Source organism: Agelaius tricolor, unplaced genomic scaffold (genome assembly GCF_023055355.1).
Source record: "Agelaius tricolor isolate 1412-34295 unplaced genomic scaffold, bAgeTri1.0.p SCAF_2, whole genome shotgun sequence".
NCBI classification, from domain to species: domain Eukaryota; kingdom Metazoa; phylum Chordata; class Aves; order Passeriformes; family Icteridae; genus Agelaius; species Agelaius tricolor.
This window is the reverse complement of record NW_027269262.1, coordinates 91,885,932-91,911,479: the sequence shown is the minus strand read 5'-3', so window position 1 is coordinate 91,911,479 and position 25,548 is coordinate 91,885,932. Positions and strand designations below refer to the sequence as shown.

Sequence of the window (25,548 nt, the reverse complement as noted above, 5' to 3'; positions counted from 1 at the left end):
TTTGTTTTATCCCAACCCTTACCATGTTAATATAGCACAAAATAATTTTCCAGCTTTAATATTAAATCTCTTACAAGATGAAAAGAGATTAAGCAAGGAACCTTAAGGAAATAGTACTTTTTTCCCCCCTTGAATTCAGCTGCAAAGGAAGTGGCTCATCTCTAATTTGTACAATAGAAATTTGGTGCAAAATGACATTTTTACTATTCCTGTTTGGCTTTAAAAGGGAATTCTTTTCCTCTACTTAACCACTGAGAGGATGTGGTACCACTCTGATCTTCTTTCTTTGTCATTATCTTTAATTATAGTTATTTCTGCTCCCTCTAATCATCTCTCCTTATTTTCTCCCTATGCTCTTCCATACCCTGCACTTCCTATACCCACAGGCTTGTCTTTTCTTCCCACCCTGCTCTTTCCCTCTCCTGTTGCCAAAAAGGGGGGTTCATTTTCTTTGTTCATCAGTCCTGGAGCCTAAATTTCTTCCCTGAGTGTAAGAGTATGTGGGTCTCTGAAAGCCTTGAAGTCTCAATTTTGTTGTTAACAATAGGATTTGATTTAACTATTGGAATTGTACAGTACTTCATGAGTTTCTTGGAGTTTTTATGTACCATTGTCTGCTGAGCTGGCCACTTTGCTATGCAGGTGTTGAACTTGCATCTTCCTGTCAGTGAAGAACTGATAAACTGCTTGGCTGAATATTGCTGAGCACTTTATTGCTAGGTTTGTTTTACTATTCCAGTGTTTAATAATGCACCAAGTGCTCAATATCCTAATATTATCCACATTGCCCACATCATTAGCCAAAGCTGATGATATAATGCTACAATTGAAAAATAAGAATGAATTTAAAAAATTCTTAGTTAATATAAGCCAGCAGTGCCTTTAATTATTGCATTTAGGACTGGTTAGGTGGAGCAGAGCAGAACTGGGGGAGGTTCTGGAGGCTGGGTGGGTTTGGGGTGAAGTTTCATTGTATTCCTTTAAGCTTGAGCCCCACTTTGCTGAAACTCCAAGTGTAGTTAAATTCAAGTCTCCTCCATGGTTTGATTTGCAATTTGCAAATCTTTTTTGTTTTTCTCCTCCTGCAGCGGAGGTGAAGCGCGTTGGGGACACAGTGCTGGGAATGGCCACTCAGTGTGTGCAGATGAAAAACGTCCAAAGAACAACACCACAAACTCTGTCCAACCTCTGCTTAAAAATAAATGTCAAATTAGGAGGTGTAAATAACATTCTACTGCCACAGGGAAGGTAAGTTCATCTTTCAAAGGGGAAGAGGTTTTTGTATTGCAAAGAGAAAGTGAGACATGCTGAGATAACTGGGAGCTTTTATCTGCAGCCATAGCACTGCAGCTTAAGTGACTCTTCAGCCAATCTTTTGGCTTCTAATAAATAGTCCTGCAGAAGTTAGGTTATGAAGACAGGAGAGGAATACTTGTTTCTGTTGAAATTTATAATAAAAGTATTGTTTTAATGATCTGGCCACTGAAGTACACAACTGCCATTAGAATGAAAAATCTCTAATATTCCATTTGCCCTGAGTTTTCTAAAACAAATAGAGACCACCTGGAACAGTAATGCCTTTTCTTTTGGTCAACATTCTTCTCTTTGAGACTCTTACCCATGGAGACATGAGCATGCATTGTGCCATGGACTGTGCTCTCAAAATTCCTGATTTTGCTGGCTGTGGAACCCACTGTCTCTCCACCTTAGTGTTGCCATGAAGGTGGAGTACTGGGGTGGCCCTGGATGTGCCAGGCTCACAACATTTGCCCTGTGCACCTGACCTTGTCATGGCTGTTACTGTGCTGTCCATCCCTCCCAAAAAGTACCTCCAGTACTGGCACTTCTCTGTTGGATCCCATCCTCAGTGGTCTGCAGTGCATTCTGTGATGTGATCCTGCTTTGTCTCTGAGCAGTCTCTCTCTTACACTCATTAAAAGCTGTTTCCAGAGAAGGAAGGGCTGTGGCTTCCTTACGAACACCTGATCAATGCCTGGGTCAGGGATGGTTCAGCTGGATCCTGGACAGCTGGAATGTCTCTGCTTTCCACAGCTGCACTATGAGATTTTCCCTCTTTGAGGCAGGGAGAGAGAGGGCTTCCCATCAGCTGGGGAACAGTGTTCCCTCAGCAGCCAGCCTATGTCCTCCCAGACCCCATCCAGTGTGGGTGCTTCATTCCTGAGATGGGCAGTGGGGCAGGGCCAGGCTGGGGGGCAGAGCTCCCTGCTCCTGGGCACCATCCCTGCTCTCTGGGATGGATATCAGGGTGGTTATCTCTAAATCCTACATAGATTAGGCCTATCAGCAACAGCAGCCATTGTATGATATCAGCATCTAGAAAAAAAAAATCTGAACCCTTTGAAAGGTGCTGGGGTACATCCAAAGAAATGGATGGAGGATTGAGGAAAAACTCCCCCCTGTAGTGCTTCCTCACAGTGGGCACCATTATTGATGAAACCCCCCAGACATGAACTCAGCCTGTGATAGTTGTACAGCCACGTGTCCACATTCCAGAGGAAGTTTAAATTCAGGAATTGCTCACCTTATTGACCTGCTGTGCAAACTGAGTTACAGCCACAGTAGCCTAAGTCATAGGATCCATGTTGAAATAAGGAGCTGCAAATGGCAGCACAAAATGTATCCACAACCATGTGCCAGCCAAACCAGGGTCACTTAGACCACGTGGTGCCTAAGGAGGTTTCTGTGTTCAGCACACAAAATTAGGTTACCCAGAAAATATTATTCCTTTTTCACCATTTCCTCTCAATGCCCTGAAGCCCAGCATTGGGCACCAAAAACTGTGCTGGGTTAGGAGACAGGTGTCTGCCAAGGAAGGTGGGAATCTTCCTGGAATGGAAAAGATGACTTCCTCCCTCCAAATTATTGTAACTTTGGGGGCTTTCAAGCAGAGATGTGGGTAAAGGAATAACAGTTTTTTACTAGAAAAAAAATATTTATATGTATGCAGACAAAAAAGCAACAATAGCAGCAATAACAAAACCCAGACAACAAAAAATTAACAGAATTCCAAGACACCCAGCTATTTTTTTGTCTCTTAAGTAGAGTCCATTCATCATCTCTTAGGCAGTAAATGGGAAGAAAATTCTCTGAGAGGAAAAACAAAACAACTCAAGAAAAAACAAAAAAAGTCTAACCCCCAACATTACCTTCCCATTTCTTTTAAAGAAGGTCTGCAAACAGATTAATTTATCTTCTTAACCATTAAATCATTCCCCCACAAAGAATGGTGGCCCAAGATTTCCTGTTTGAAATGGTTTTATTAAGGAACAGAGTTGAAGTTTAAAACCTGTGTTGTAGTGCTTTGGTATTTCTCTCTTGGGGCAGTGGTTTAATATCTTAACCTAACAATTTGTGTAAAACTTTCAAGCTCAATTAAAAAAAATACACTTTGCAAGTAATAACTTTGATATCTACTATTTTTGGACTTCCTTACCAAGACTGTTTTTTATTAGGAAAAATATATTTTTTCATGGCATCTGCATATGTGCATACTTATTTATGTTTCTCAGATGCCATTTGTTACTAAGGAATCAACTTTTACTCCTTTCTGTGGTCCAGTTGATTAAAACTGCAATTCTTCAAGTTATAAAAAGCTAGATATATTTTAAAACTAATTTTTAATTAAGAGCAACAATTACCTCTGCTTTAAAAATCTGCCTAAGTATTTAGCATGAGAACCTTAATTAGGATTTTTAATTCCTGCCACAGAACAAGTGACCAACTCTGATCAGGTGCCAGTTGTTGATGAATTCACTGCAGGAGTACAGAGTGCTGTTTATTTGAGTTTTAATGTGCTTTATGAAGCATAAATCTTGCTGCTTTTACAAATTTGCCTTCTCTTTGCCAGACCCCCAGTATTCCAACAGCCTGTCATATTCCTTGGTGCAGATGTAACTCACCCTCCAGCTGGGGATGGGAAGAAGCCTTCCATTGCTGCAGTGAGTAAATTGTGTCCTGCTCTTTCCCCCCAGCTCCCTCCTGCTGCTCAGCTCCAATGCATTTTATTGCTTTCAATCCTTTTGTGGTTCATTGCTTCTGATTGCCTAATTATAGCATTATAAATTATTTTTCTGCAGGAATTTATTGAAACTTCAGAGAGCTTGCTCTGATGCTAATTACTTAAATGTGTGTATTAGCTTGTAAAATGCCTGAGTTGCTGATACACAGAGGAGCTTTTCTGGGAGCTGATATTTATTAGCAGCCTGATAATGAGCTAGTGCATGCTTAAATCTGCTTCTTCAGCACTTAGAAATGTTCAGAATTTCTTCATTACTGATAGGGAACTAGGCTTGCTCAGCTGTGGTTTCTGGGGACTCAGGCTTCCAGAAAACACAAAATGTGCACTAATCTCCTGGAAATGTACTTCTTAAATACAGGGAGTGATCTTTAGCTTGTATTGTGTCAAACACATGTAGTGGCTGCTCAGAATTGTTTAAGAATGAAGTTCTTTGGTGATGTTATGTATCTGTTTTAAAAAGTTACACCTGTGTGTCCAGGGAAAACCAGGTGGAGATGTTTGGTATTTTCTGGGACCCTTGTCAAGGGGAGAAAGGATGAATCTGACTCCATGTTCTTAGAAGGCTAATTTATTATGTTACTGTATTCTATTAAAGAATACTATACTAAAACCATACTAAAGAATAAAGGATACTTACAGAAGGCTAAAAAAGAAAAACTAAGAAAAACTCGTGACTCCTCCAGAGTCCAACACAGTTTGGCTGTCATTGGCCAATAAGTAAAAACAATTCACGTGTTGGATAAACAATCTCCAACCACATTCCAAAGCAGCAAAACAAAGGAGAAGCAAATGAGATCATATTGTTTTCCTTTTTCTCTGAGGCTTCTCAGTTTCCCAGGAGAGAATCCTGGGCAAGGGGATTTTTCAGAAGATATGATGGTGACAGAGATGTGTTCACTTCTTTGGGTTTTTTGTTTGTTTATTTTTAAGTCTCATACCACTTCTACAGCATATAGATGTTAATGTTTCATTAACAGAAAAATCCCTTCCCTCTGTAAAGGGTGTGGATATTTCTGTGGTCCATCACCATTTCAATTTGATGGATCCAAAAAACAGGCTTGGTGTCCCACAGTTCCAACTCCCATGCAGCAGTCTGAACCATCATAATGGCTTCTTGGTGTCATTGTGCTCCAAACTGTATTTGAGTTTTTAAGTGCCTGTAGGTGCAAGCAGGAAATGAGTCTTTCAGATTTCAAACAAGTTTTCTCTTTCAGCAGGGTGTGCTGCCACAGGTGGACTAAACCCAGAGCTGTTTCCAAGCACATTTGAATTTCAAATACATCTTTGCCAGGCCAACCGCTCAGTGTTCAAGACAGTGCAGTTATCCCATGAAATAACCTTTATTTAAGTGCTCCCTGGTTTGATGCCAAGCATTTTTTCCAGGTTGTAGGAAGCATGGATGCTCATCCCAACCGTTACTGTGCCACGGTGCGGGTGCAGCAGCACCGCCAGGAAATCATCCAGGACCTGGCTGCCATGGTCAGGGAGCTGCTGATCCAGTTCTACAAATCAACCAGGTTCAAACCAACTCGAATCATCTTCTACAGGGATGGTGTTTCTGAGGGGCAGTTCCAACAGGTGATATTTGTCTTCTTGAAATTCTCATTGTGTAGTTTCCTTGTAGTAATGGAATTTTAAAATTCCACCTCTGTGTGGTTGGAGTTACAAGAAGTATAACCTCAACAAATCTTCCCTCAACAAATTTGTTGGATTCTAACCCAGCAAGCAGAAGAAGTGTTTGCATACTTTTCATGTGCTTTTGAAAGTACTTTTCCCCTTTAAAATATTTTCCCTGACAGAATTATAAGTGAAAAGTGTAGTTTTAGCACTCAAGTTATGTTCCACATCTGTTTCCTATTTAGGATATATTAGTCAGACTGTATCCCATAGAACTTGGGCAGTAAAAAATAATTATATATTTTTTTAACACAGGATTAATAAATACTGGATTGTCACAGTCATTTTTATTCTGATAAAACTCATCCTCTCATATTTATTTTGTTTGCTTGTTAGTGCCATATTTTATGAAATATTTTTCTATATATTTTAAAGACATTTATATACACTTTTCTTTCCAGTATTTATGTATGTAAATAAAAGATACAGAATTGAGTCAGCTTCTCAAAATCTAGAGGGAAAAGAGGAAAGGTCACTTGCTAAACTTGAATTGATAAAATAATCTTTGTATGAACTTTTGATATATTCTCTTTTCAATTGTTACTGGTTTTCACTGAAGTTTTCATGTACAATTAACCTACAGACTAAATAATTGTTTTTTGGTTTGTTCCACTTTCCTTATTATCGATGTCTGTAGCCCTGCATGGAACTGTACAAAGCTGGGAAAGAGCAGCTGAGCACTTGTGGATTTTATCCCTTGTTCTAGTCTGAAGAATAATTGGTCTGTTGTATTCAGCAGCCTAATTAAATGTTCATTTGTATTTGGTAGTTAAAGAGATTTTGACGTGCAGGTTGTTAGTCCAAGCCTCATGCTTGGAGCTGAACAAATCTGGAAGCAGCTCTCTCCTGGCTCAGGAAACTGCTGATGTAATTTGCCCTCATCAGGGGAAGAAATTAAGATTTGGTCCTGAAAGCTTTGACATCTCACTACTCTGAGTGACAGTGCAAGAAGGAACATGATAAATTATCTGTGGATAGATAGAAGACATCTGTAGATAAAGAAGAGGAATTTGTATGATGGCAATGGTTCATGTTGATCCCACCTCTCTCTGTGTGTGGCTCAGGTTCTCCACCACGAGCTGCTGGCTATCAGGGAGGCTTGCATTAAACTGGAGAAGGATTATCAGCCTGGCATCACATTTATAGTGGTGCAGAAAAGGCACCACACCAGACTCTTCTGCACGGATAAAAACGAACGGGTACGTTCTGCTTGGGGCCCCAAAGCTCCACTGGGCAGCCAAGTCACCAATTCCTGCTCATTTGTGGTACTTTCTGGGTGGAGATCAGACTCTCCAATTTGATTTTTGGTATTTTCTGTGTCAAGAGGAAACTCTTCAAGAGCTGTTGATGAGAATGGAGAGTTCCTCATGGCAAAGACTGGGCTTTCCATGTTCTTTTTCCTTCTGTCAGGCTTCTCTGTGAGAGCACTTGGACCCCACCAGGCTTCAAGGCAATAATCAGTAACTCCCAAAGCTGACATGAAGGTGGTTGTTATGTTAATAAATGCTGTGGTTACAGATGTTAAATTCCTTGAAAGTAAAGACTATTTTGACATTCTGCTTTGAAGAGATTTTGAGGGAAGAGGTGGCCTGTCTGACAAGGAAGGATTATCCCCTTGCAGGTGTAAGCAGGAAAAGTTACTCCTGTCCTGGAGTGGGAACTGTGTTGTGAAAAGAATTTCACAACACAGTTGCAGGAACTTCTTTTTACATTCTTCAGAAAACCAAATCTTTTTAGGTAATTTCTAAGATGATTTTGCAGCTTGTCTCTTTTATTCTTTCTCCATAGTAGAGACATTGCAGATTTTCAGTTGGAACAAAATTTCAGTTTTGCACATTCTTCTTCACTTTCTGCTTTTTATAGATCTTTTTCTTGTGCTTGTTTTCCTGGCTACACAGTTGAAAATAAAAAAACCCCTTTGTGTTGTGCCTCAGTGTCTTTGCATTTCCTGTTTACACAGGTTGGAAAAAGTGGAAACATTCCAGCTGGTACCACAGTGGACACAAAAATCACCCACCCCTCAGAGTTTGACTTCTACCTGTGCAGTCATGCTGGGATTCAGGTAAGACATTTTGTGTGGCATGCTAACTCTTTAACTGTTAATGTTTGTACTGAGGTTACTTTATCAGATGGCTTTTTGCCAGATCTGAGGTTTTCAAGATGAAAGTACATTTCAGAGGTGAAATTTGGAGAAACACAGCCCTATCAAAAAGGGAAAGGATGAGTTTGATAGGCAGCAAGGAAGGAGGTTGTTTACCTTCTAAAGGAAAAACCAGCTGGAACGTGCAGAGCTGCTGCCTGTGGTTTTTGAGGAAGCAGCCATTTGGCTGCAGTTCCCAGCAGAGGCTGGAAGCTCAGGAGATGTTTGGGAGTGCTGATGAGCTGTGTGCTCTGGCTCCAGGGAACAAGCAGACCCTCTCACTACCACGTGCTGTGGGATGACAATCGCTTCTCGTCGGACGAGCTGCAGATCCTCACCTACCAGCTGTGCCACACCTACGTGCGCTGCACGCGCTCCGTCTCCATCCCTGCCCCCGCCTACTACGCTCACCTGGTGGCCTTCAGAGCCAGGTACCATCTGGTGGATAAGGAGCACGATAGGTGAGTTCAGAGTTTTGCACTTCTGCAGAATTGGAAGGCAGTGGGGCTTGTTAATTCTGGGATCAGTGGTGTCCTCAGCAGTTGGAGGGTGGATTCGCTCTCACTGCTGAATTTTGCTGCTGAAACAAAGCAGAAGATGTTCCTGTACGTGCTGTTTCAGAACCTCAGTGGTGCTTTGGTCAAACATTAATTACCCTTATTCTGTTCAGAAGAAGGTAATGATACAGAAACAAGTTCCAGGAGAGGCAGATTAAATAGGGTGTCACTGTAGGACACGAAACAACACGACACACACACACCGCTGCTCTCAAGGTGAAAAAAGTGGAGTTTATTTTCTGACTCCCAGCATTTATAGATTTCCAAAAGTGACAGTGGATTGGAGGGTGAAAGTGCCACCTCTCCAATGACCCTGGACGAACCAACAGTCCATCAAATTTCTCCTCCTCCATAAAAGAATGCAAAACAATGAGTTATTTACAGAAAGTGTGTGAGAAACTTTGTTACAAGAATGTAAACATCAGAAGGCTTAGAAAATCTTAAAAAAAACAGGACAACAGTAGGGTTTCTCTTCCCCCCCAACCTGTTGGTTTTTGTTTTCCCCCCCTCCCTTCTCTTTCAGTGCTGAAGGAAGCCACACTTCTGGCCAGAGCAACGGCAGAGACCACCAAGCACTTGCTAAGGCAGTCCAGGTGCACCAGGACACGCTGCGCACGATGTACTTTGCTTGACGTCTTTTAATGCTCAGCGGCTCCGGACAAGGCAGAGTTGGATTCACACCAGACCAGCTGCACTTAGACCAACAGAAGCCCCAGCCCAGGGATGGCCAGCAATGAGTGATGCATCTTTATTCCTTTCTTTCCCATTTGCAAGGAAGCCTTCCGTCCAGAATTTCAGACTTGATCACAAACTGCGTTCTTGTACCAAACCCCACTGTTGTCGGAAATGTGGTTTGCCAAAAATCTCTGAGCTGCTTGGTATAAAACAGACCCAGATTTTATAATTAAATCAAGAGCTGCAATCTCAGGGCTTAGGGAAGAAAAGCAAAAAAACCAAACCAACAACCCAACCCACAAAACTCCTCATTCAGTTTGCTGTTCATTGAGTTGCTTTGGATAATTTGGAAAGATCTAATTCTTACTAAGGTTTGATGAGCTAAAACGCTGTGAATCAGCTTTTAGTACAAAGGAAAGGAAAGCAAAGCATTTTTTGAGTATTTATGAAGCCTTGATTATTCTAGATGCATTTACAAAATTTTTATTTTCAAAATAAGAGTGTGACAAAATTCTGGTTTCTAATTGTCTTATAAAGATTATTCTCAGATTATTCTCTGTGTGTCTAAGGACAAATGTATTTTCTGAAGCTTGTTCTTGAATGTTTTTTATTGTGCTGCATTTTAAAATGTTTTTCGTAGACTAAAGATAAACTTAAAAAAAAAAAGAGTAAACCTGTACCTAAGCTTTTAATAGCTCCAGTTAGATTGGCAGAAGAAAATGTGCCATTTAAAAAAATTTCTAAAGATTTTTTTAAAATCATACTGACAGCTAACTTTAGGATTTGTCATACAGGACTGTGACACTTACTTTCCAAAGTCTCTAAAGAATACGGGTCTGTGGTGATAAATACAGTACAATCCTTTTTCACTGTTGTTTGAGTTAATGTAAATTTTATATATGTTTCACAGTATTAATGTGATAGACTAGATGCTATTATTTATTTTTATTTACTAAGGAGTGCTCATTATACTTCTGTTAACATATCAAAAATGCTTTGAACTTAGAAAGTAAGATCCTTTTTGTGGGGACATTACTCTTCAAATGCAAAAAAAAAAAAATATGCAATTGATGTGGTGAGAGGAGCGAGATGCAGCCAGTGTCTGTTGTAGCTTGGGATTTGCAGAAAGGCTTTTTCAACGTGCACACAACACAGCAGGTTTTACCTCTGTGGTTCAGACGCACACAGATCAACATCCTACATTCATTCAAGCACAAAACAATTGTATTTTATTTATATGTTGAGTAGTGGTGAAGCAGGAGCTCTGCTAGAGGAGAGTGGCTTACTGGAAGTTAGGCACAAGTCAGAGAATCTATGCAGTAAAGATAAAAATTAGGAAACTGAAGTTTACTTAGGGAGGGAGGTGAAGCTCTCTTCATTATGCATAAGATCCGTAGGAAAGGTGAGAGTTTTGCCATTCTCTTAGGAGAAGCATTAATTAAAACTGATAATTATGAGACAGATGCTTCTGTTAGTTTGCACACTGGATTCATAAAAACCATAACACACATGTAAACCATTGCACTAATGACAATGCCACGAGCAGGTTTAGGAGAAAATGGAAAAAGCCCAGGGAAGTTGTTTATGCTGACTTGGTCTTGTTTGTTTTTCCATGGGATAAGTGAAATAAGATGCTGAGAGGCAGGTTGGAAAACCTTCATTCTCCTCCACTGATGGATTTTGCTTTGTCTTTTCCCTTTTCTCCGAGCAGCTGCTCAGTCTCTGTTTGGACACTTTTACCTCTGGCCACTGGGATGGGCGAGTAGCTTTAAGCCATGCAGAGCTCTGGGCCTCAGAGCAGGTCAGCTGCCACCAGGTGGTGTTGGATAAGCTAGAAAATGCCCAACCTTTGCTGCATAAAGACTTTTTTAGGTACATAATTCCAGTTCAGATCCTCACCTTGTAGCAGTGTGTCAGTTGTCAGTGTTTTGTAGGTGAAATGTAAAACCTGTTAATGGAATAATCATATTTGTACTATTCTAATTGGGTGATTAGGCTGCTGGCTCAGAGTGTCTTCCTGGTCATAGTTCTATAAATTCAGATTTGTGTAAATTTGAGGCAAATCCTAGGTAGCATTGTCTGTCTTGCTGTGTGCCAGCGAGGTTGTACCTACCTCCCCTCAAGCTGCAGATCCTCCCCATGGTGGGTGTGTTGCACTTCTCTGTGTTTCCTTCAGAGCTTTCCTATTTCAGTGAAGATATTCATTTGGCAGAGTTTTATATAAGAATTATTTTTATATGAATTCTTCTAATCAAATAGGATAAAGATCATCCATTTTAAGACATCATTTAACTTATTTGCTGTCTGTTATGCAGAGACCTCTTGGATGTGAAATTCATCCCCCTCTTTCCATGCAGATCTGGGACAGTGGAATTGTACAGGTGGTCAGATGGGGTGAGGAGGGCAGGATCTGTCTTGACCTCAAATCTCATTTCTGAAGCAGCCTGGGACTGCACTGCATCCTATTTAAGATGTTTCCTTTGTGAGAAAAGGAGTTTCAGGCAGGCCCTTCATCTGAGAGAAGCTGTTGTTTGTGCATCCTCTTGGAATCAGCAGAAATTATGTAGCTTTCCTTCCCTAAGTATGAAGAACTTGGGATGTTTATGTGCATTTCAGGACATTTTTACCTTTTACAGACCTTTCTAAGCCTCTAATACTGCTAATTCTTTATGCCTTGTGAGTCACAGAAAGACTCCACAACTGGTAAAGTTGTAAAGTAGGTCTGTATTTATTTGGTGATGGGCAAATTAATTTCTAACCCTCATATTTCACTTGTGTCTCCCTCCTTTTCCCTCCCACCAGTGGTGAATTAGTGAACAATTTAAAGCATTCAAAAAAAAAAAACTAATTAGGTATATACTTTGTAAAGTACAGCATGCTGGCAGTCCAGCACCTCTCTCCCAGCATTCTGGGAATATTTTAAACACAAATTACATATTCAAGAATGTCTCCTGTCCACAAAAACCTGCCACAAACACATAAAATCCTAGAATTATTTTTTATTCTGTACCTCCCACATGTCTGGTGTAGAACAGCAACATCTCAGGTCAGCACAAAGCTCAAGGAGTCTCAGTCTGCCCCAGGCTGCTGGTGGAGAATGGCAGCTGAGGTCACAGCTCTGAGTCTGGCTCACTGTGCAGGTCAGCTCAGCAATACCCAAATTTGTGCCACCCTTGGGCACCTGGGGCATTTTCCAGCCCGTGCAGAGGAGCCCCATTGCACAGCCCCCCAGACAGCATCAGCAAGTGTGAAATGCTCCTCTTGGGAGGTGACAAGTACTATCAGAAGACACAAAATACCTAAGTTTGTCTTTTTTTCCCTGATGTGCAAAATGTAATGCAATAATGAGGTTACTTGGGGGTGGAGGTTTCTGCTGCAGTGGCTGAACAGAGTGACCAGTCCACCCCATCTGTTCCAGCCCCCAGGAAACACCTGAGCTGCTCCTGAGCAGCAAATGTCCTGTTGGGAAATGCTGGAAGGAGGTGGCTTTGTCTCTGCCTCCATGTGGCATTGAAGACAGCCCTATGCAATTTAACACATGTTGTGTATGCACTGATGTACAGAGTGAGGTCACTTGTTTTATTAGAGCTCCTTTTTTTGGCTTGGCTTGCTTTAGAATATTTGACTTTGTGAATTACAATCAATGATCTTCCATGTTCCAGAGGCTTTGGCACAGGAATTCCCTTGTTTCTTGATCTGTCAGGTAACAAATCCCTTTGATCTCCATCCAGGCCCCCAGGCAGGGTTCCCTGATTGTAAAGGCAAAAAGGTTGTGAAGGTTTGGCTTTAATTCTGCCTCTCTCAATAACTCCTGCAGCCTTTGTTTTAACAGTCTTGTTCTTGTTGGATCGTTTTTATAACATCAGGCAAGAGGTTTTTCCACAAGGATTATCAAATTAAAACTTCTGGAGAGGAGGTGTGAGGAGTTCAGGGTTTTTTTCTGAAAAGATTGAAGTTTCTAAGATGCTTTTAAGTTTTTCTTCCTGACTAAAGGCTTTTGATTAAATAGCAGACTCAGTCAAGTAAGCACCTCTGGTGGCATAAATAATCCATAAGGGACTTTTTTTTTTTTTTACTATATCTTTTACTCATTAACTGAACGAATGTAAGAAGAGTTCTCAGTATTTTTCACACTTGAGACCAGTGTAATTAAACTCACTTGTTTTCCTGGTTTTTTAATACTCTTCTACTACCATAGTATCTCTCTTTGTGTGGCTTTCCCCATTCCTAATGCAGGGCAGTCCTTTGTTTTTTACTTTTATATTCCACTTGGTCACATGCTTCTTGATGCACACATGCCATCTTTCTTAAGGAAAACTTCAAGTAGAAGGTAATTGCACTGATTGTTGGGTTTTTTAAACTCCCTTTTTACTGTAAGAATTTTTTTTTTTTGCATCTGCTGTAGCTGTTTGAAAATACTGTAAATATTTGTCTGCACAGCAAGTACTGAAATGCTGGGGGTACCATTCCTTGTTCCATTTTCCAGAATACTGCCATGTTTTCCAGTGTTGAGGTAGGAGCTTTGGTGTTAAATGTTCTTATACTTTGTGTGCATTATGACATCAGTCCAAGAAGGGCACAGTTGCTGTATCACAGTGGAAATAATTAGGCTTTGTGTGAATTTATAAAACATTTCTTCCTTCTCTCCTCTGTGCACATTTCTCCCAGACCACAGAGATGCAGTTTTTCAGCTCTCACTGTGCTCATTGTCTGTGCAAGGTTCAAATGCCAGTTTTGGTATCAGTTTGATGACTGCTGGCATTAATGTAATATTTGGATTATCAGATGTAGCTCTCCCAGGTTTTCCTTGCTTGTCTGATTCTTGTGTTGTAGAAGGAGAATCCTTGGATGTGGCAGAATTGGTGGAATGACAGGGATTTGGGATCCAGTTATGGTGTCTTGCTGTCTGTCCCTGCATGGGTGGGACTGGGCAGTGCAGAGGATGTTTCAGTGCTCTGAGCTGCCCATGGCTCTCCCATCCATCCATCAGCAATTGCCTTTTGCTTCCAGAACCCTTGGGGACAGGACAGACCCCAATTCCAGCCCCACTGGCTGATGTTAGGGTGCAAACCAGCAAGTTCTGCCTTCTGTTTCTGAGGATTAATGACTGGAAAGATGCATTTCTGAGAGGGTTTAATCCAAATTGTATGGGAAGGGGGTGCTGTGTGTGCTTGGTGTGGCACAGAACCTGTGTAATCCCATTTAGAGTTTCAGTTGCTTTGTCAGAGTCATTTCTTTGGAGTGTTAATTTGAATGTAATTGCTTGGCCAAATCACTACAAAAGTGGGTTTGTGGGAATCTTTAGTTTCAAAGCAGATGCAGTTCAAGGCTACCTCCTGTATTCCTTCATGGAAGAATTAATTGAAGTGAACCTCCCACTAAGCAGCCAAAATGCTCCCAGAGGGACTGGGTTTGTGCTGGTCTGTTCCTTACTGGGCAGTGCCAAACTGTGATCCTGGCTGGCTGCTCAGCCTTCTTCCCTCTGGCTTCCAGAGGCCTCCCTGTGCACTGGGAGGGTACCAGGCCTGGCAAGGGGCACATCTGGCACATCTGCTTCTGGTCAGGGTCACTCCATAGCAGCAGCTCCCTCTGTGACCTGTCCCTTCACTTGGGTTTCTATACTGTTGTTTTCCAAATGAAAAATGTTTCTGTACTTTACCTGTTGGCCAGAAAATGTCAGGTTTTCTCTGCAAATGACATGAAGGTGCTTGAAATACATTTTGAGTCTGATGCAAAAAATATGTATTGGATTATTTTTTAAATGTGTTTTTTAGGTAAGGTGACATGCGACTGTAAGAATGAAAATGCTTTATTCCCTGCTCAGAAAATTATAAACTTTAAAATGTGGGGGAAAAAAATCAAACCAAAACACCAAAAAACAACCTCAAACCCATATGTTCATCTTGGGACTGTTTAGTGTCAGTTCTGTGCAAAGCCTTGGCCAAAACTCAACCTTGACATCAGTGCACGTGGACTGAGGGTACTTCAGGTGACCTGAAATGAAACTGTAGAAAACTGTGTTAATACATCAGATTTTGTTTACAATTATTCCAAACAAGCTTCCTTATTTTAGAACAAACCACTCTGCTGACAGAAATACCTGTTGGAGCACAGTGTGCTGGTGTGGTTTCATAGCAGTGTTAAAGTTGATTTTTATTTACAAATAACTGGGCTTTCTGCTGTGGGTTTTGGCCTATCAGAGTGAGTTTCCTGGGGTTCTCTCCTCCCTGCAATTTCCTTCCCTTAATCTCTGGGCCTAGACACTAATGAAGCTCATCCATGGCAGGAGGATTGCTTTATTGTCCTGACTTTGTGGAACACAGATTTTGCAAGTGACTGAATAAACCATTCTGAACAGCTCATTAATAACTGAATGGGGTAAAATCCTGTCAGTTTGGTTCAGTTCTCAGTCATGATTTCTCAAAGCCCCCCCAAAAGTGTGAAGTGCAGGGTAAATGGCTGCTTTGGAGAAGATATTTCACTACATTGTGCACTGCAGATCGTGGACACTATTGCTGGCAGGGCTTGCACTGTGCAGAGATGCTGAACAGCTCCTCTGTCATTGGTGGGAGCAGAATTTTGTGTTTTCCAGGCAAGGCAGACCCAGGATCATCAGGAAGTTTGGGGAGTGAAGGAGCTCAGTGCTGCTCATGCCCTAGAGAAGAGAAACCCTGGGTACTCCAAGCCTTGGGGAAGTGAGAGAGGAAGGAGGGGAGACATTTCCTTCAAAATTGCCAATTTAAGCACTTGTTAAGGTGACAGTTTAATTCTTAGTTTTCCTTCTGGCTTGTCTGCAAGTGCCCCTGAGAAATCCTGCACCCTGCACCCATCTGCTGGCCCATCCCAGGAGGGGAAGGCTGCAGGGAGCTCCCTGAGTTCATTTGTGATTTTGGGAACTTGGCTGGGGCTGGGCCAGGGGTGCTGCTGGATCTAGAGGGATGAGAGGTTGGCAGGAGTTCGTTATGGGAGTTCTGCAGGTGGCAGCCCTGCAAACCCACAGCACCAGCTGCAGGCTGTGGCTGCTCCTTCCTCCCACCTAAATATCCCCCCAAAAAGCAATTTCCTTTGGATTTGTCCATGTGCTGCCTCAGCAGATCCATTGTAAACCTGCCTGGGGCTGCTCTTCCACCCAGCAACCTCCCTGAGGAGCCTTGGGTTGCATGGCAGTTCTGTATCAAAGGGAATAATCCTTTCCACAGGACTCTCAGGAGTGCACAGATTTTAGTTGTATTTTTTCCCCACATTTTGGATGTGCTATTGAACCACAGGCTTTAACTTTGTTATTTTTTTTTCCTCCCTTCTTTAAGCACAACTAAACCAACTGCTGGAACAGCTGCTCTGCTCTTCAGCAGGGATTGCAGATGCTGTCTGACCTGGGAGCAAGCCTAGGAGTTGTCCCCAAAACATAAATTTAAACTTTTCTAGTCATTTTGTAGGGGTTTTTTGAGTGTGCTTGGCAAGCATGAATGGTGAACAGGTCAGCAGGCAAGCTTGGAAGTCTCTAATCCCCTTGCTGGTACTGTTTGTGTTTGCTTTGTTAGCTTAGATTTCCTGTCAGAAAAAAAAAAAAAAAAAAAAAAAAAAAAAGTGGAGTCTTTTCTGTATTTATCAGCTTTTCCTGGTTTTAAAGCCATGAACAGAGGAAGCTTCAGTCATGCTGGTTTTTGTGAAATTGCACATTTTTGCCTGATATGTACTTGACTCAAAGCAGATCCTGTCTGGGCTTTATGGGCACCCCAAAAGCTCAGCTGCTGGGGCTGGGATCAGACCTCTCATGTAGTGACATGACATGCAGTGAATTTTGTTTCTAGATTTCACCAAAGTTAAGTTCTGCATCAACTGTGAGGTGCTCAAACCTCACTGTTTTCTAGCACTGTTTCTATGCTATTAAAAATAAGGATTTGACCCAAAGTCTGTCATTCCTGATAGATTTTCTCGTGAAACTTAAAAACTGAGCCCTTCAATTGCTCATCTCATTTACAAATGACAACTTCATAATTGCATTTTAAAGAAAATAAGAGAAAAAAAATCCAAAAAAACATCAAAAGCCATTAAGGAGTAAGTTTTAGATTTATCTTGGAAAATCAAATTTTCAATGAGGTGCAGTGAGGAATTACATCTGGCAAAGTTCTGTGCCATCCTAAAGAGTGTTACCACTTCCTTTCTGTAATTTGTTGGTAAAGTTTAGTAGATTTTTTAGATCTGTGTGTGTCCTTTTCTGTGTGCACACATGTGACAGGACAGGGGACAGTGTGTAGGCTGTCTGTAAAAGATACAAAGGCAGTATTTGGCTGGAAATAACAAGCACAATTTCCCTGGCTTTTGCAGTATTTTATTGTACAATCACAAAGATTGCAACATTTAGGGCAGTTGATAAGCAAAGATCCAGCCCCAGATTTCTGTGCAGTGGAGTGGTTGACTTGGTCCTGGGAGGGCAAGATGGGAAACAGAATGTATTGATTTAATCGATTTTTTTTTTTTTTGCTTTAATTTTGGTACATTGCAAAATTAACTGACTTTATCTTTTAAGATTTTAATCTTTTAATAGTTTCAAAAAATCTTTTAATATTCTTTTTTATAAAATAACTGAAAAAAAAGGAACCAAAAATCAATCCAGAAACTTCGTATTGTAAATGTTCCTTCCAATCAAAATGCTTTTGTGACCATTTAAGGTTTGTTTGTTTGTTGTTTTTTTCCTGAGGAAAAAAGAAAGCTATGATGTTAAGGTTGTTCCAAGTGGTACTAAATGTTTGTTGAGTAGTGTTGTGTGTGTGTTGCATCTCTGTGGAGCTGTCTCGTGCTTGCAGTATAGAAATGATTGGTGCTGGCTGGGTGAGAGTAGCACTTGTAATGCAAAACCAGGCCCAGAATTACCCTCAGCTGATGTGCAGGGCATCCCTGGCACTGCAGGGTTTGCCATGGAGGTTGTGGCATCACTTGGCAGTGCTGGGGGGTCACAGGGGGTGGGATTCACCCATTGCTTCTCTTGCTGCCCTGGGTGAGCACTTGTGTGATGCTCTGTGGCCAGGCCACTTTAAACTAAGCCTTAACTAAATGCTAACCGTGTCAGATTCCTCTCTCAGAGTATGCAGAAATACTGTTTAACTACAGGGGGCTGTTCCTGTAGAGCTTCAGTGTTAGCCAAGGCAGTCTCCTGCCCTGAGGAACAAGGGACACCTGTAGCTCTCTGTACTGTGATGCCTCTTTGGGCGCTGGCTGTCACAGGCTCCCGGGCATTCCTCTGGCAGCTGACCCCAAACAGGCTTTCCCAAAGCCCAGCTTTGTGTTGTCCTTGTTGTCAGACCTATTCTCCTCCCTCCCCCTGCCAGCAAATCTCTGCCTGAAGGAGGATCGTGATTTAACACTTCAAATTTTACATCCCAGAAAAAGCCATTCTTGAATTCCGTGCTTGCTTTCGGGTAGGTGCCATTGCTTCCACTTTTTATGACTGACATAGGATCCTTAAAACATTTTAAATAGAGGCAAAAAAAAAAAAAAAGTGTTGGGGACCCAGCTTGCTTTTATTTTATTTTTTTTCCAATTTGGATCTACCTCATGTAACCAGTTGGGTGCTAATTACTCAAATTGTCAAGGAGATTTGGCAAAGGCGACCAAACCGACCCCATCCGCGGCCCAAACCCTTGGGTTTCTTGTTCTGAGACACCAATCTTGGATTTGAGTTCTATTCTTTGTGCCTTTGTGTTTTTTTCTCCCCAGTGCACAACAATCAAAACTCATCTTCCTGATTAAAAACAGCAGATGGTTTTTAACTGCACCGCAAAAAACTGAATTTGAAAATATTTTTTGGTGTAGTAAGTTGTAAAATCAAGTATCACAGCTGACCTAGGCAAAGAGAAATAGCCAACAAAGAAAGTTTTGGAAATCTTTAATCCTGACCCCAGATCTCTACATCTCTGTGTCTCTATATATGTACATAGCACATGACTTTGTGTATATGTATATATATAAATATAAAATGAAGGGGTACACATGTAAGGGTGAGGGAATAAAACATCATTGACTTTCCACAGTTTTGTATGTAACAGTTTACAACTATGTGTAAGTTTTTTCTACTATGTGAACCTTTTTTACTCAAAAAGAATTCCTTTTTGGAAAGCTTTAAGTTGTGATATGCTATCATTTTTTGAAGTTTGAAAAATTTTTTAAAAATCCACTATTTACCAGTACCTACTACAGAGGGGGAATCTTTGCTGTAAAATTGTATTTAGTTTAAATATTAAAAGAAAAAAAAAATCTATATATGGGATTGTAAAAGTGCATTCCATCATGGCAGGACTTCCCAGCTGTTTCCTAAGGCTTTCTGTTGCAGAGAGACTCGAGCAAAAGGAAAATGCCTCTGTTCAGTGTTTTTATAAAACTGCTCCATCAGGTCTAGACTTAAGCTATATTTTCTAAAGCCTAATCATCCTTTAATATGCTGCAGATAAATGATCAGCATGGTTGCACTTTCTCAGTAATAATGTTTGCCCTGCAATTGGCTCGTGATAAGGACTTTAGTTTTTTAACAAAACCAATCGTTCTTTGGGCAGAAGGTAATATTTATATAGGTACCTCAAGATAAAAAATAAAAAAGAGCCTGAATATGCTGCATTTTGTTTCTTTAACATTTTTCATGTAGCATTTATTTGCTTTTCTGGTTTTTTAGGAGACGACTTAGCTACCTGTTTGCTTTGGGGGACCCCAGTAGTGTTTTAGGCCGTTGTTTTCTCTGGATCTCACAGAATGTAGTATCCTGCCTTGGGATCCTGCAGGAGTTTGGGGTGGGATGTGCCCTGCAGTGTGTACACACGGGGAGGGGGACCATGGAAATCTGCTTTATAGACTTCAGAAAAGGAGAAAAAGGATACTATATTCCTAAAACAGACAATACATGTTCCTAATCCTTAATTATGGTTTGTGGGTTGTTTTTGGCTCGTTCTGCTTTCTTGACTCTTTTCTCAAATACGAGTGTGGAAAGGGGCAGTTGATTAATGGGGGCACACAGTGACCAAATCTGCCCCACTGGTGGGTGTTTTGGGGGTGATTCCCCAAATCCATGGGTAAGAGCAGTGCCCCATGGTGGAGCAGGACCCTCCTGCTCTCTGCCTGCTCCCTACTGCAGGTCCACCCTCTACTCCTTCATTTCCGAGTCAGTGAAGATCTAAAAATGTGCAGAGATGGGGAATTTTTGTTGGGAACTGTTGAAGGAAGCTTCAAAGGCTGTGAAATCGAGCATTTATTGTCATGTTTTTAAGCTTAGGTGGGTCCTTTTCCAAGTTTGTTTTACAGCTTGCAAGGTAAAATAGTTTGCACTACTTTTGCAATAAACTCATGAAAAACCTAACAGGTTCTGTTCTGGTTTCTTACTGTATATATACAACTAATACTAAAGATTTAGCATAGTGTTTTTCACCTCAAAACATAAGACTTGTAACAAGCTCAGAATGCTGTAATTCCTGACAAAATAATGATGTGAATGATATTTTATAAAGTTATTTTGTATGGTGTCGATTTTGTTTTGCCTCATAGTATGTCAATAAAATAAAATTCCTCATCTTTACAAGATATTGTTTGATGTCTTTTCATTTAACATTTGGGCATTTTCTGCAGTTACTTGTGCACTGTGAGACTCTGCCAAAATCTCTGGTCCATTGCCTTCCCTTGCATTTCTCCCCTTGTGTTTGGATGTTTCCCTGTGCTTCCACCCTCTCTGTGCCCAGCCAGGCACAGTCCATGCTGCTTTATCTGCTTACAAGTTGTAATCCTGGAATTCTTTTGGGAAGATGAACATTTTGGAAACCACATGCCTGAAATTCTTTTTTTTTATTTATGTTTTTTTTCTGAGTGAATCCTTACAGTGATCAGTTTTTAAATGAAGAAAATGTAGCACCTGGTGGTGACTATAAAGCATCCAACAGAATTGAAGGGATGCCATGGAGCTTCCTTTGGGAGCCCAACCCTGCAAGATTGGTTTTACTCAGTAATATACTGAAATACTGTCAGAGCTGTCTCTTCCTTTTATTTTTTCCATTGTTTTTTGAAACACCACTTTGAATTGGATGAGGTTTTGCTCTGGGTCAGGCTCTTGGGGAAAACAAATAACCCTTCACTGGTTTGATGGCAATGAGCTTTGGCAGCTGCAGGGCCTTGGAGAGGGCTGTGGCAAATTTTGGCAGCTCTGAAGTTCCCATCGAGGATTCTGGCTGAATGAATCCAGAAGGGTGTGCACATTCTTCTGGGCTCAGGAATTCACAGAATATGTTCATCATCCCACAGGAAGCTTCTGAGAGGGATGAAATGTGGTGATTTATACTTAGTAACCACAGTTCTTTTGTAATTTTGGCAAGTTTAGGAAACTTCATGTCCTTTGAGCAGCACTGGCTGGGGTGGGGAAGGGTCTCACAAGCTGGTGTTGTGGGGGAAAAATGATAGAAACATGTCTGTAATAATAATAATTAATCCAAAAGTGTCCCTTGGCCTGTGTTCCACTGCCTTAAATCTCACAACATCTTAAACAGGTCAAGATACTTGGTTATTTTTGAGGAAGCTCCTGTTAAATGATGCAGTTGGCACAGAGGGAGAAAATAGGGTTACAAAGCTCAAGGGTTGAAGTATAGACAGCGAGGTCACTGAAAAGCTGCTGCAATGGGTAAAGCAGATGTGACTGGAGGGAAAATGAAATCATTTACTGACAAATTAGGTGGAATTAAAACACCTTCCACCCCCTTCCCAGTCCCTTTTCCCCTCTCCCTCCTGCCCCAGGGTGAGGGTTGAGGATAGGGCTGTGGTCAGACCCTTGCCAGGGCTGTTTGAGGATGTTCCTCTCTTTGGTTGTGACCCATCCATGGTTCAGGTATTTGCTTGTTGCTCTCATCCCCGTTTCTGCTGGAGATTCACTGTGTGAATTTGTGCTGGTGGATCTTTTTTTCTTTCCCAAAAAACTGGCACCCCCTCCCCCCAAACAGCATTCCACACTCAGTTTTCCACCCATCTCCATGCACTTTTAATAATAAAAAAGCACAAACCAGCTCTTGGAACAATGGTTTAGTTCTGCCTTTACCCACTTGGGAATTTCCCCAGGGATCCAGCCCCACTCAGCACTCACTGCAGAATTCCTGGTACAATATGATTTTCATTTATGGCAACTTCAGGAAAATTTCTTACAGTGCAAGCATCCTCTGATCTGTTAAAGCAGCAGGAGCATTTCTGGTGTGGCTCAGGAGCTCTGCCAGCCCCTGACCCTACCTGCCTAAGCTCCACTTGGCTTTCTTACAATATGGCATGTGCTGGATTGTGGATATGCTGGAGCTCCCTGCTATGTTTTAAGAGAAGTTGAGTGTGGTTGTGCCTTCAACCCAAGACAAATTGTTCAGCTGTTCAATTCTGCTAACTCTTTACCATGCCCTCCATATTAGGCTGTTGCTTGACACAAATTCCTGGCTGATTTGCTGCCCAGCTTTTTTGGAGTGGGAGGTTGTTATTACCTGTTGATCTCCCCTTGCTTACCTGGGGCATTTTTCACCCCTGGGGACAGATCTTGGTCACTTCTCTCTTTCAGATATTGCCACAGTGACCACGTGTGTAACTGAAACTGGAAAGAACTACAGAAGTTTCTTCATCCATTGTCAAGTTTTCATACAAAACATTTATTTTAAAAAGTTGCATGTAAAGTTCTACACAGGATGGTTGCCATTTCTGTAGTACAAAAAGAAAAGCAAACCAAAACCAAATGAAAAATCCATCTCTGTCACTCACATGGTAAAGGAGCTGCTCTTTCTCAAGAACCCACAATTAACAGACTTCAATGTGCATTTTGGCAAGAGAAACTGCAGAACTGGAGTTCATTGAAGAAAAGGGTTCTGGATGCACATATTTACATAATTTCCTACCCCATTTACCACCACAGCTACAGAACCACCATTAGCTCTTGGGATGGATCTCCTCCTCTCCCATTTGGGTGCCCACATGGCTGCTTTCACAGACTTTTTTAATGGACTTGGTCCACTTTTGGAGCTTTTGAACTGAAAGCTGCCTGTAAGAAATTTTAAATTTGGGTAATGATTGTCTGACAAAGTCATTTCAAATCACCTGACCAAGCTCTGCTGTCAGGTTTGCACTGTCTCTTCCTACCCTGCCGTGTTTCTGAGGGAAGAATTCCATTCTCCAACGAGTATAAAGTTCAATTTCTAAACTTCTTAAAGCAAAAGCAGATGGCTCAGTGTAAAAATACATCCAGCATCTGGATTCTCAGTCACAAAAATAACATCCTTTTATACAATAGAAAAATGGATCAACTATGAAACAATTCTCCATTGGCCTTAAGATCCAACACTGTCACCAACAGCTTCATCTTCATCCTCTTCCTCCTCAGCCTCATCATCATCTTCCCTCACTTCTCCATCTCGCTTCTCTTTTTCAAGCATTTTTAGGTATTTGCTAGCTAGGATCTTCTTTGGCAAGATATCTGAAAGGCAGAATTGTTGTTTTAATTGTCAATTTGAACACTTGCATTGCCATGTTAATACTGTTGCATCCAAACCACTGAAGAAATGAAGTCAAAAAGAAATACTAATATTTTAAACAAACCTTAGGTGAATAACCAGGTAAGTCAGCCTGACTCACACACTGCTGTAAGAGCAGGAGGGAGTTACCCACTTATGGCACAAGTAACCAAAGATAAGGACTCTATTTCATGACTGATTACTGGCAACTTTTACTGTCTGCTAATGTAAATTATTTGATATAAAACAGAGTGCTCAACTGCCTTAGATCCAATGAGCCATTAATATAAAATCCAAGTATCAGTAAAAACGTGTGTGTGTGTGTGTGTGTGTATCTATCTAGATGCATAGGGGGACCATATGCTGCTTTTCTCAAAACTTATAGATTCCAGTGTGTCACTTCTAGTCCACATAACTTCTCACCTGAAGATGTGCAATAATCTTCTTCCACAAGCTGAAAGCTTTCAGATGGAACTGCTGCAATTTAGGAAATGCTTAAGGCAATATCCTGAGAACTGTATACAGTGTAACTGTATAATTTAGAGGCAGCAGAAATATCCCCATTCACAAAGAAATGTTTTCAGGGAAGTAGTTTATGAGTTCCAGTTGAATGCTAAGCAGGAGATCAATGACCAGCAGAACTGGGTCCTCACAGAACAGAGCATTAAGAGCAAGATTTCATTTTCCAAAGCAGACCCTGGATTTACCCTTGTGTTATCAATACCTGCAAGGAACTGAAAGGTCTCACACTCTTCTGCTGTATGAGACAGGTCAGTGTACGTCAGAGCGTTCTTCTCCTTCCCTCTGCCGTGTTTGTAGGAGTATGTAGCCAAATACTGAACAAAAAGCTCCTAAAATATTAAAACAAAACTGCGTAGTCAGACTAACAATTCACACGTCATAGATCCCTATCTAAAGGCAGAAGCACCGTATTTAACTGCTCATACACTGGGCACTCAGTGCAGACACTCATTAAATTTCAGTACCTGAAGAGAATCTACAGGAAAGATGGAGCGAGACTATTTACAAGGGCATGTAATGACAAGACAAGGGGGAATGGCTTCAAACTGACAGAAAGTAGGTTTAGATCAGATATTAGGAAGAAATTCTTCCCTGGGAGGGTGGTGAGGCACTGGAACAGGTTGCCCACAGAAGCTGTGGCCGCCCCATCTCTGGAAGCGTCCAAGGCCAGGCTGGACGGAGCTTGGAACAACCTGGGACAGTGGAAGGTGTCCCTGCCCGTGGCAGGGCTTTGGAAATGGATGTTCTTTCAGGTTCCTTCCAACACAAACCATTCTGTGAGTCTAGACTCGGGATGCGGGCAGAGAAGGGGAGCGGCAGCCCGGCCCGGGGCCGCGGCAGCGCTCCGAGGGCAGAGGCTCCTCAGCCGGGGACGGGGAGGCGCGGGGGGCCCAGGGCAGGGCAGGGCAGGGCGAGCCGGTACCGTGGCCTTGGCCGTGAGGAACAGCGCGTCCTGGTTGATGCTGGACACCTCCGGGGAGCTCTTCATGATGACGCGGATCCGCGACAGGGGCAGGGACACCAGACGGTTCTCGGTGCCGGTCAGCCGCGCCGCCGCCGCCATCTCAGCCCGTCCCAGCGGCAGCGAGGGCAAGGCCCGCCGGGAGCTGTAGGCGGCGGCTGCAGGGACTACAGCTCCCTACAGCTCCCTACAGCACCGGGACTACAGCTCCCTGCAGCACCGGGACCCGCCCGCACCGGACTACAGCTCCCAACAGCTCCCTACAGCACCGGGGCTACAGCTCCCTACAGCTCCCTACAGCACCGGGACCCGCCCGCACCGGGACTACAGCTCCCTAGAGCTCCCTAGAGCATCGGAACTACAGCTCCCAATAGCACCGGGACTACAGCTCCCTACAGCTCCCTAGAGCACCGGGACTACAGCTCCCTAGAGCACCGGGACTACAGCTCCCTACAGCTCCCTAGAGCACCGGGACT

At 42.1% G+C, this 25,548-nt stretch overlaps 2 protein-coding genes across 3 annotated transcripts in view; one reads left to right on the top strand and one right to left on the bottom strand.

The window, feature by feature from the left end:
- Window positions 1–20,651, top strand: part of AGO2 (argonaute RISC catalytic component 2) — a 58,325-nt gene extending 37,674 nt beyond the window's left edge. For both annotated transcript variants that reach the window (XM_071421865.1, XM_071421864.1), the window contains exons 13-19: window positions 1,089–1,248; window positions 3,869–3,959; window positions 5,423–5,617; window positions 6,781–6,915; window positions 7,677–7,778; window positions 8,118–8,317; window positions 8,937–20,651. In XM_071421865.1, the coding sequence (XP_071277966.1) occupies window positions 1,089–1,248; window positions 3,869–3,959; window positions 5,423–5,617; window positions 6,781–6,915; window positions 7,677–7,778; window positions 8,118–8,317; window positions 8,937–9,045 (992 nt within the window). In that variant the 3' untranslated portion in view covers window positions 9,046–20,651. The remainder of the gene's footprint in view (window positions 1–1,088; window positions 1,249–3,868; window positions 3,960–5,422; window positions 5,618–6,780; window positions 6,916–7,676; window positions 7,779–8,117; window positions 8,318–8,936) is intronic.
- A 2,059-nt stretch (window positions 20,652–22,710) lies between these two features.
- On the bottom strand, window positions 22,711–25,287 carry CHRAC1 (chromatin accessibility complex subunit 1). Its single transcript, XM_071421863.1, has 3 exons — window positions 25,034–25,287; window positions 24,314–24,440; window positions 22,711–23,552 (listed from the first exon to the last, which is right to left on the bottom strand). The coding sequence occupies exons 1-3, from the start codon at window positions 25,172–25,174 to the stop codon at window positions 23,407–23,409; spliced, it is 414 nt and encodes a 137-aa protein (XP_071277964.1). The 5' UTR covers window positions 25,175–25,287; the 3' UTR covers window positions 22,711–23,406.
- Window positions 25,288–25,548: the final 261 nt, after the last annotated feature.

Coding starts and splice junctions, on each gene's coding strand:
- CHRAC1 (XM_071421863.1), bottom strand. CDS start 25,174: ATGGCGGCGGCGGCGCGGCTGACCGGCACCGAGAACCGTCTGGTGTCC. Junction 24,441..25,033: donor TCCTCACGGCCAAGGCCACG/GTACCGGCTCGC, acceptor TTAATATTTTAG/GAGCTTTTTGTTCAGTATTT. Junction 23,553..24,313: donor GACCTTTCAGTTCCTTGCAG/GTATTGATAACA, acceptor TCTGCCTTTCAG/ATATCTTGCCAAAGAAGATC.